Here is an 11,053-nt window from a genome sequence, read left to right as displayed (position 1 = left end):
GAGAGAGAGAGAGAGGCCTAATCAGAGTGACTGCTGGTGACGCCAATGGCAGAGCTTCAAATTTCACATAGGTGGAATCTTTGGTTTTGGCTTTTTTGTATTTGCCCCCGGTTTTTGCAGCTAATTACGGTATTGCCACATTCTTGGCTGGCATCAAGGCGCGGTTGGCTTTCGGTTTCTCGTTTGTTAGCGGTCAAAGTCTCGCGTTTCTGTTTGTTTATATCGCGAGATTTTGGATGAATTATTGGGGTTACTGTGATGATATGGCCCTTGAGGTCAAATTTCCCGCGCTTGTTCTTTTCGTTGTCCCATTTATGATCAATTTTTTTTATTTTTTATTTTTAAAAATGTCACACAGCTTGGATGCATTGGCAGAAATAATGGCATGAAATGCAGGTTTTCTTGTGTTCTTCTGGGCATAATCATCGTCATCTAACAAACGGTTATGCCAATGACGACTGAGTGAGGTCGGAATTATCCTCTTTATCTAGATTTTGTTTCGTGTAAGCTTTGATATGCATTGTCAGTTTCTTTGTTATAACGGGTTCAAGTTTCTAGAGTCAACATGGTTGTTTTACCGTATATCGAAGCTTTGATTGCTAAGAGACGTTATATTTACAACATTCTAAGTTGATGTATTGTAATCACCATCCTTATAGGCAATCTATTTCTAATTTTCTTTGAAATAATAACGGTTTACCATCTAGAACTTAAAAATGAAAACACCTATATTTCGGAACAAACATAGTTCAATTGAGGGCTACATATATCCAAAATTTTGGTCTAACCGAGGTTGCAAGTAGATAAAACATGGAATAAAAGAAAGTCAAGTTGTTATTAACACTCGTAGAGTAGAATGGTTTGGAACTTTGGAATGACCCTATGAGAGGTTAGCAATCCTTAAAGAAGAATGTACACCATTTCCAACCTATCAACTTTTGTTGGATGAGAGAAAGATCCGCTCAACTTGATAAGTTTTCTTAATTTGGTGTAAACGTAAATGTCTCTAATTCCCTAATTATAATTATCATTAGTCCACACTCGTAAGAAAAATGTCACCTCAACACGAAGATTTGGGCAAATTAAGCTTGAAAAACGGTGATTTATTTGTCTCTTTTTTAGAACATAATTGACCGTCAATCAAATAAAAGTCAGCACATAATTGACCATCAATCAAATAAAAGTCAGCTATCACTGTTGTGCAAAAGCAAATGGCATCACAGATTCACAGAACAATAGTGTTTGGTTTACTGTATTTGGACATGGCGTTTGTCCATTTGTTAGTGGCAAATATGAAATAACACATCCTAAACCATGAATGCGAAACGTATTCAAAGGACAGGCTTGAGGGCAGCCGCACCAGCCATTTACTATAAAAAAAAAAAAAAAAAAACGTATTCAAAGGCCAGAAAACAAAACAGAAGTGAAACTGAGAAATGGATGCAATACCATTTCAATTAATTGACTTAATTCAGAACCTGTTTTGAAAATAACTGAATGAATATATCACAGCAATGAACAAGATTTGTAATGCTGCACAAAAATATTGTAACAATGGCCATTGTAAGGCCTAATTTACAGTACTGCAGGTCTGCCAGACCTCTTTGATATCACTTGCTTAAGATCATCATAGCGGACTCGGTGATGATCAATCAAGATGCAAAGCTGCCTTATGACCTCCCTCTTCTCCTCACCAAGACTCAACAAGTCTTCATCCTTCTCCTTTACTGTCCTCTCCATTTTCGCTACCTGCTTCTCGAGTTGGCTGAAGTTGTTCATCAAGTTTAGCTTCTCTCCGGCTTCCTTGCTTGCAGTTGCTTCTAACTTCCATACTTTCTCCCTTAAGAAACGCTCCTGTTCTTCCTTTTCATGCAGCTGCGTAGCCAGGTAGTCAGCCTCATGCTTCAGCAGTTTGATCTCGCTGGTTGCGCTTGTAACCCAAGTTTTCGCAAGCTGAACCTCATCCGACATTCTGGAAATGTTGTTCAAAACATTGCTGTGGTGCTTATCAAACGTAGATGCTGCCCTATCCAATCTGTTCAGTGTTCTCTTTGCTGTTTCGGATATTCCCTTCATCTTTTTGAGTGGATTTTCGTAAAATGCAAGCTTTTCTCTGATCTCTTTAGTCTCTTTCTCATAATCATCTTTCATTCTCCGATAGCTCTCTTTTGTTTCAGTTTGTATATGTTCTGCTACCCTGATTCTCTGATATAGGAGCCGGACAGTGTCCTCAAAATGTATGCGGTGCTTTTTTGCCAATTCTTCCATCTTTCTTTCGGCAAGCTGTAGATTTAGCTTGGATTCAGGAAACCACATTTTAGCATTGTTTGACTCCTTAGTGATCTTCTTGATAGAATCTTCCTGTTCCTTAATAACTCTCTGCTGATCAGCAATCTTTCCTTCCATCTCGGTCTGCCTTTCCTTATGTTCTTTGTTTTCTGTCTCAATTTGCAACTCCAACTGGCTCTTCTTGGTCCGCAAGGTACCCATCTCCTGTTCCAAATCGCTTACCTGCGTTGTTAAGTCCATCAGTTTATAAGAAGCTTCAACAGCTTCGTTGTGTTCATCCTCACATTCTCTACGAAGAGCTTCAACCTCGTCCCCTCTCTCGGTCAATGTCTTCTCCAGCTCCAAAATTCTAGCATTGAGTCCCTCATTTTCGCGTTGCAGCATATCAGTGTCATGGATTTTAAGTGTTATCTGGTTTTCCAAAGAGGTCTTTTGGCAGCATAGAGAGTCCACTTCCTTTTCCATGTCCTTCACCTGATCAAGAAACAGCTGTCTTTCTTCTAGCATTTTCTTTTCGGTTTCATTTTCTGTTGTGCTTAGCCTTTTCAACCATTCCTTGTTCTCTTTCTCACACTGCAATTCTAGCTGGCTCTTCTGGCGCTTCAAAGAATCCAGCTCCTGTTTCAAGCCGCTGACTTGTGTAGTCAAGGTCATAAGTTGAGTAGAAGCTTCATTCTTTACATCCTCACATTGTTTACGAAGAGCAGAAACCTCATCTCCTCTCTCAGACAAAGTTTTCTCCAAGTCAACTACCTTAGCACGCAGAGCTGCATTTTGCCTTTTCAGCTTATCCGCCTCATGCATTTTACTTCTTCTCAGCTTTTCCAGATTCCTTTTGTGGCTGCGTAGAGAGTCCACTTCTAATTCCATATCCTTCACCTGCTTAAAATAACGTTGTCTTTCTTCAGACATTTTCTTTTCAGCTACATCTTTTCTTTTTTGTTCCTCCTTCAAAGTTTCTATGTTGCGCTGTTCTTGCAAGATTTCCTCATTCTTGCTATCCAGCTGCATTCCTGTTTCGGCTATCTGCCAGCGCAGGGTCTCTAAATCCTGATTCATTACATTGATCTTTTCTGTAAATCCCTTGACTTGAGCTGATGATTTATTTTCTACGCTAGCCATCCTTTCTTCCATTTCCCCTTTTTGAGCGCTCAATGATTCAACTTCCAAGTGCAGATTGTTGTTCTCTGCCATCAAATGTGCTACTTTTAATGCTGAACTTTCCTCGTTTTCAAGTTTCTTCTGGAGGTCAGACATTTCATCATTTTTTTCTTTTAAAACTAACTCAAGCTCCAAAATCCGGGCATGGAGACCTATGTTTTTATCTCCTAGCTGTTTAGCCTCAGCAAGTTTGCCTTCTTTCCATGCTTCCAAATCTCTTTTCTGGCTGCACAATGACTCCAAATCAGTTTTGAAGCCAGCTAGCTGGCCCTCTAACTCTTTCACCCTAGATGGTGATTGAGTCCCATGATGTTCATGCGCCTCAACAAGAGCTGAAAGTTCCTTGACACTATCATCCACTTCATTCTTGACATCTTCATCTGTAATATCTGCATTTACTTTTTTCAGTGCTGACATATATTCCGTATTTATTGCGTCCTTTTCTTCTTCGCTACAGCTTCTGGACAATGTAATAAGCTTCAGACCCAAGTTCTCGGTTTTAAGATCATGATTACTGCTGTCTGCCATCTTCTGATGCCCATGATTTTCTGGCTTGACATAAATATTGTCATTTTCGTCTGAGGAAAAGTACTCAGCGTCTGAGACAGAGCTGGAGGGAGACAAGGGAGAAGAGCCTGTTCTCCCTTTTCTTTTTCGAACTATTCTTCCTGACTCTCCAATTAGATGATCATACAATGCATAGAGGGACTGGTACTGTTGGTAGAAATTCTCAATGAGTCCAACAAGTTCCATATCCTTCTTTGAATGTCTTTGGTTCCCATCTTTTCTGTTCCCATCTTTCTTGTCAAGATCTTCACTTTTTATAAGCTTGAAGATCCTTGTCACATTAGTTTCAATATCTGCAGATAACATATAATTTCCAAATAAGATAACTTGCAACATAAAATGAAGTGGCATGCAGCTGTAAGATATGCTTTATCAAAAGCCCTATTTCTGTAAAACCATTGAGATAAACAGATCTCTCAGGCATCAACCAAAATATCATTGAGAAAAACCATCAAAACTACCAATAAAAAATAGAAAGAAGCAGAAATCACATTCAACCTAGAACAAAAGAAAATGAAACAAGAAAATCTCAGTTTTTTGGTAATAGTTATATACATTACACTGTACAAGAAAAAGAAACATACATCAAATTTCTGAACAGCACTTCTTTTGGCTTCCATACATCAAATCTTTCACAACCAGGTTATATAGTCAAAAGACTAAAGTTGAAGGGAGAGAATTTGCACCATTTTTAGTCTTCTTCAACTGTTCAGTTTTATCAGGATCAACACGATTCACAAAGTTCTTTGCTAGCTCCATCCGCCGATGCTTAATCATCTGTGTCTAATAATTTTCAGCGAATACTTGATGAATCAAAAACTACTCAAACTTTCATCAACACAACAAAAGCTTGATAATTTTCAGCTACGCATCAACACAAGACACTTTCATCTTGAAGTTGGCAATACCGAAGATCTGAAAATTCAACAAGGAAAATTAATTTGACTAACTTCTAGCATAACCGCACATTCAAAGACGACAACGAATTTGAATCTAGGGAAGAAAAAGACACTCTGAAGCATTTACTACAACTCCTTATCATCATTATATTTGCCTCTAAGACAAAGAAAAGTCTCATCAAACAAAGTAGGGAAGCTTAAGAAAGAAAATTCTTTTATTCTGTAATTAAAGTTCTGAATAGGATGTAGTGCTAAAATATGTAACTAGAGAATAAGATTGACAGTTTCACACAGAAGAATTGTGATGAGACTTTGATAGATCTCACTACTATAACTATTATGTCATTGTGATTATAACAACTGAATCAGACAGTTGATGCATTTAAACTTCAGGCTCATCAAACTGCAAGTTGTTATCCATTTCTCCTAATGGAGTAGGCCAATATTAAGGATGGGGTCATAGTATACATTTCACAATAGGAGATGAAAGTTTAAGGACAAGAAATGAAGCTTGAATACAAAATACCAGACTAAATAACAAGAAGAAATGAAGAAAACAAAAACCATGTCGTTGGGCCATTTTAGTTTCCGAATGACCATCATGTAAACATTTAATTAGGCGAAATCATGAGGCTTGATGCTGTTAGTATATAACTTAGCCAACTAGGGTAATTACCATCACTACCATGTACATATAGAAACAGAATATTATGATTATGAGAATGAATTTAACATTGCTGATCGAATATAATAAGGGTCCCTATGTAACTGTTTTCATCTTTATATGGGTGAGAAGAATTAGGTCTGGGATGTCAACTTCATGGACAAGGCCAGCAATTGAAGACTTTCTGCAGTTACAAAACTTAAGACTAATAATTTCCCCCCTGAATTTAGAAAAGTGACACCTCCTACCTAGCCATTTTCAAATCAAAAGGATTGAGCCTTTTTCCATGAAATGATGTAAAGCTATGAATATAATGTCAGATAGAAATGAAGATATTCAATCCGATAATGGTTTATATACAATTATAGAATCAAAAGGAGCAAACTTCGAGCTAGTTTCCAAGGAGAAATATATAGCTTTTCCTAAATTGTAGCAAGTTTGATTACATCAAATGAGAGAAAGCAAAGAGAGCAATATGATCACATCCTATTTGATTGTCTTATACAATTACAGGATCAAAAGGAACAAACTTTGAGCTAGTTTCCAAGCCAATAAAGCAATGATATCACAAGAAGAAACTCTGGAATTGACACATTGATAATCACATTCCCTCAAAGCAGTGAAAAGAAGGAATTACCTGCAGATGAAACACCATTGTTCACATTCCAATAGCAGTAAAGATGGGTTTTTTGAGAGGTAAAAAAGAAAGCTATGGGTAGGGAAAATTGGAAATTACTGTCTATATCCTGGGTTGTGTTTTGTGGTTTCATTGCAGTCCTGAAGGAAATAGTAGTTTTGTTTTGTTTGTTTGTTTGTTATCTATTTGACATTTTTGGATAAAGGAAGTGGTGGCGCTTTGTTTAGAACAACAAAAGTAAACCTCCTGAAACCAACGTGTGGGATCAATTTCTCAATTTTGGTATCTTGAGATTATCTTTGTTTCGGGAGTTAGGACCAAAATAGCGTCAACACTTGGCATTATTCGGTGTTCAATCTCCCAGTGACACATGCCACACTTCCCGCCCTTCTTATTATGCAAGGTTCATTTCTAGGAAAAAAATTTAAACGAAAATGTGAAAATACATATAAGGTGAAACTAGACAGTCACACCAAGGACTGCTAGAACGACAAATGTTCTTTGTTCTTTCTGATACCATGTTTTACACACATTAGACCACACGGAAGAATCATTCGTCTATTATAATATCTTCAGTATACGACATGTATCTACATATACATACGTGAATGATCAAGATTAAAAAACATAATCCAAATACATAGTGGTCTCTATATGTAAGTTGTAATAAATGACTATGATTACTCGGTATATTTACACGTCATGTATAGAAGAATTTATGGTTATAATATTTGTTATTTTGTTTCGCCTTCTTTGCTAAAATTTCTTTGAAATATATGGTGCTCACGACCAATTATTATCATTGAGCAGTGTGCCAAAGTAACAGAGCTGCCAAAGTTCTGGCCAAGTCCCGGGGTTGGTTGGACTAGATGGTGGCGCCAAAGCTGGTTAGACATAGTGACATATCCAGACTTGCAGTTGCACATGCAATTGCACATATAGATTGTTGAAGGACTTTGAATCAGTTGGTCAGTTTAATATATGGTGCATAACCAATTTGTTTTTTTTAACACTATCTCAGTTTGGCAGCTCTTACATTACTATGAATGATCATGCGAAGATTATAATAAGCAAGAAGAGAAGTTGGAACAAATTGATAGATACTAACCAAACAAAGAGACAGCGAGCATGTGTATGTGAATGGGACACATGGGCATGGATTAGCTCTCCTGGACTAGATGAGATTTGATAGTATTTTCCATTTCTTAATACTACTAATCATGTCGACATTAGTTTATACACATCAACATCTGTTACAGGGTCTAAAATGTCAGGGTCAATAGGAAAGGAACTCATCTAGGACCTTTGAAAAGAAAATGAATCTTCATTCTCTAAAGTATGATCTCTTCCCCAAATTTTCATGAGGACCCTTCTTTTTGTAAGTGGAAGACAAAGCCAATGACATGATTATACCCCAACTCTTTTCTCCTGTAACCACTAAATCATGTAGCCAATCTTCCAAACAAGGACCATATTGCAATATTTTTCGAACAATAGTCGGCAGTCAATCTCTGAAATCATCAGGTAATCCTCCTAGTGTAGGAGTACTGCAATGTTGAGCCATGATCCTGCTCCAAACTTCAATATAGTTCGCCATTGATTACCAACAAACTAAGAATAAATTTTATCAGCACCATCAAAACAAGTACAATCAATGCGTTTTGCAATAATCAAGACTATAAATCATTTCCAAAGCATAAGGAGCTAGCCAAAGTACAAGGTGTGAGAACATATTAATAGAATTAGAATCAGAACAAGATCAAAACAAGTTATCACCAACCATATCAGGAGGAAGGTAAATCATTTCTCTCAGCATTGGTAAAGGATAACCTTCTCTGTATTTACACTTGCACAGTACAAAAATTGCAAAGACTTTTTAATCCTCATCAGAAGAACGTTTTTGCTTCTTCCACTTGTAGGCAGCTTCCAAAATCTTGAGATTTGTCGTCTGACTTTCTTCAGGGAACAGGTAATCAATGTATTCCTCATACCTACGGATATAGATTTTGTCAACATATGCAAAATAGGAACCAAAAAGTAGCTTGTCAAATGGACGAAGACGATAAAAAAACAAAACTCATTTTCCATTTAACAGACAGATTATCTAGACCAAGACAGATATGAGATATATGAATTTAAAGAAAAGAAATGAAAATATGAAACTTAGAAGCACGGAAGTTTGGTAACATACCCTGCAGGACCGTCTTCAGTTTCAATTGCCCTCCTCTTCTTCAGTTTCTTTGGCAGCTTAGATTGAACAAGGCTGATATCACCCAGATCCCCAAAGCTAGCCTCCATATTAAACCATTCTTCTAACAACATACCTCTTTCTTCCTTCAATTCGGGTGCTGAAGTTCTAAAATAGTTAAGAGCTTTCTCGAAAACCCCTGATGCACAAATATAAAACAAACATGGGTCAGACTTGTTAAGATTACAAAGATGAACTTAAATAGAACATAACATAAAATATGAAACATTATCAGAAACTGCTTACTTCTAGCACGCTCGATACATTGTTTCTTCTCTTCAATAATATCATCCTCGGAAGGAGCTTCTGCAAATTCTGAATCCTCATCATTACCCCCCACCATAGCAGATGCCTCAAATTTTGCATAACTGATCCACACCTTTAGATGTTTTGTTCGGTCTAGGAGTCTCTCATAAAGTTGTCTAGTTCTGTCAAAGTCAAACTCTGACAGTTCAAAGTCGATGTATGCCTGTTATCAATCAAAAGTCAGGAATCAGGAAAGACACATTCATCAAAAGAAATTTTAATACATCAAACCATAAAATTGAAAAGCACCAATTGACAGTATTTCTCAAGAAGAGTATTGAGAAAAGTACACCACAATTGTAAATTTGTAATCTAATTCTCATCGTCTTATACTTCCAAAACTTATTTTGTCTTCACCAATCAAAATAATCTTTACAGGAAGAAACAATTATCAAAGTGAAAGACTACAATTTTCATTAACATATGCTATGCCAGAAGCAGTAGCCTGAAGCCTAATGCTTCACTATTGCACTATCGGTCTGCTACAGTACTTTGATCCCATGGCACTAGAAATGTGGTGACAAATTCCATTGTCGTCAACATCAACTATTGGGTATGGGCTAGGTTTACTGTTGGCTCAGTTCCCTTTACCCTTTTTGTGTCAGGAAATTAGAATGAGGATCACACACACAACCTCATCATTAACTGCAGAAACCCAAAATCAATGATGCCACACCTACCACTTCGCCCTAGCATCCTATCTTAACTGTTAAATCTACACACACAATAATTATTTCAAAGCATCCTTGGTCAAGATCCTATATTTAGTTGATGGAATCCTGACAGTTGTTTAACTTGTTTCAAAAATAACAGGAAGCAACAAACCAAACCATAATGCACCTCCACAAGACAACAGAGTGACCGCACAACAGGCCTAGAATGACATAGTTTCCATTTTCTATCCAATTCAATTTTAAGAGTCAACTGTCAAGCACCACAAAGACAAGTAGAATTCATGCAACTAGCGAGATGGAATATTATATGTATGAAACATCATAAAAACAGATGATCCAGATCCAACCAAGAACGGTTTTATCTATTTTATGTCTAGCAATCGAGATGTGTGAACATACCTTCCATAACAATTCAGGCATGTCAAGTTCTAATTGGCTGATGGCGAGTTCAAAAAGGGACCTTGCTCGTTCTGTCTCACCCAAGGATTTCTCTAATTCTGCATACTTGCTCCATGCGTAACAATTGTGTGGTGCCCACTCCAGATACTTTTCATATAACTTCCGACAACGATCTATATTTGCAAGTTGCAGCTCAATCTCAATATATTTCTTGAAAATCTGTTCAGAGAAAGCATACATGACAGTTAATAATGTGTTTTCCTTGAAAAACAGAATTTTGTTAAAGTAAGCATCAACAAGACTAGCCATATGTTACCTTATCTTTAGGTGCCTTGCCAATTGCATTACCAAGAATCTGGCGTGCGCCCTTGAGATTTAGCTGCCGTATCTCAAACTGAGCAGCAAGAAGCCATATTTTTGCAAATGAAAATTTCTCATGAGGAATCAACTTTAGGCACTCCCTGGAAACATAAAAGCTTGTTATAGATCTGGCCAAGGGATTACAAGAAATCATAATTTACTACTAAAACGCCAAGCTCATCAGCCTTTTTACTTCATTATAAACAAAGCAAATAATACAGTTACACTGAAAAGACAAATATATACCCTAATTACTTAGAACGTATATGAACTTCCTCTTTATTTTTCAAGCACTCCCTCTTTAGGTTCCTCTTTAGAATGTATATAACCAAATATTTTATTCAGTACTACTGCACTGCAGCTATTCATGTACTGAAGACCAGGATTATTTTTTTATCCCATCAGTGGCTTTCCGGTACACGGCAAGTTGAAGTATGCTGCTGACAAACATCTGGTGCTGTCACCAGCACCCATCAGCTGGACCTCCACCTACTGATGACCAAACATCTATATAAAACAACTTCATGCCAATGGGAGTGGGACTACTCCACTTCCAGGTTCAGGTATGGGGAGAGTATGCATGGGTTGGGGTTGGGACTCGGTGTGGAACAAACTAAACATTCAAAGAGGCTTATCCTTTGGATATTCTCTTAAAAGTGTTCAGTACTGACTCTGATGGGGATGACCAGACGGGATGAACGCTGTGCTTCTATGATCATCAGATAGTTTTGTCTTCTTTTTCTTTCTCTATGTAGCAATGATACATGTGTCATATGTGTGTGTGTGTATAGAGAGAGAGAGAGAGAGAGAGAGAGAGAGAGAGAGAGAGAGAGACGACGTACGTACGTA

At 37.3% G+C, this 11,053-nt stretch overlaps 2 protein-coding genes across 2 annotated transcripts in view; both read right to left on the bottom strand.

The window, feature by feature from the left end:
* Positions 1-1,575: 1,575 nt before the first annotated feature.
* Positions 1,576-5,204, bottom strand: LOC101304876. Its single transcript, XM_004300808.1, has 2 exons — positions 4,704-5,204; positions 1,576-4,310 (listed from the first exon to the last, which is right to left on the bottom strand). The coding sequence occupies exons 1-2, from the start codon at positions 4,792-4,794 to the stop codon at positions 1,576-1,578; spliced, it is 2,826 nt and encodes a 941-aa protein (XP_004300856.1). The 5' UTR covers positions 4,795-5,204.
* Positions 5,205-7,893: 2,689 nt separating this feature from the next.
* The window catches only part of LOC101307301 (crooked neck-like protein 1-like), a 5,152-nt gene continuing 1,992 nt past the window's right edge, over positions 7,894-11,053 (bottom strand). The window contains exons 4-8 of the mRNA XM_004298832.1: positions 10,161-10,305; positions 9,845-10,063; positions 8,712-8,934; positions 8,409-8,604; positions 7,894-8,208 (exon numbers count right to left, since the gene is read on the bottom strand). Coding sequence (XP_004298880.1) covers positions 8,094-8,208; positions 8,409-8,604; positions 8,712-8,934; positions 9,845-10,063; positions 10,161-10,305 — 898 coding nt within the window. The 3' untranslated portion in view covers positions 7,894-8,093. The remainder of the gene's footprint in view (positions 8,209-8,408; positions 8,605-8,711; positions 8,935-9,844; positions 10,064-10,160; positions 10,306-11,053) is intronic.

This window comes from Fragaria vesca, linkage group LG5 (genome assembly GCF_000184155.1).
Source record: "Fragaria vesca subsp. vesca linkage group LG5, FraVesHawaii_1.0, whole genome shotgun sequence".
Classification (NCBI taxonomy): Eukaryota; Viridiplantae; Streptophyta; class Magnoliopsida; order Rosales; family Rosaceae; genus Fragaria; species Fragaria vesca.
Note: the sequence above shows the minus strand (reverse complement) of the source record. Positions and strands in the feature narration are given on the sequence as shown.

What these genes read in the sequence shown, in the direction of transcription:
- LOC101304876 (XM_004300808.1), bottom strand. Translation starts at nt 4,794, where the DNA reads ATGATTAAGCATCGGCGGATGGAGCTAGCAAAGAACTTTGTGAATCGT. An exon ending in GTTGAAGAAGACTAAAAATG is followed by an intron (nt 4,311 to 4,703) that starts GTGCAAATTCTC and finishes TGTTATCTGCAG; the next exon opens with ATATTGAAACTAATGTGACA.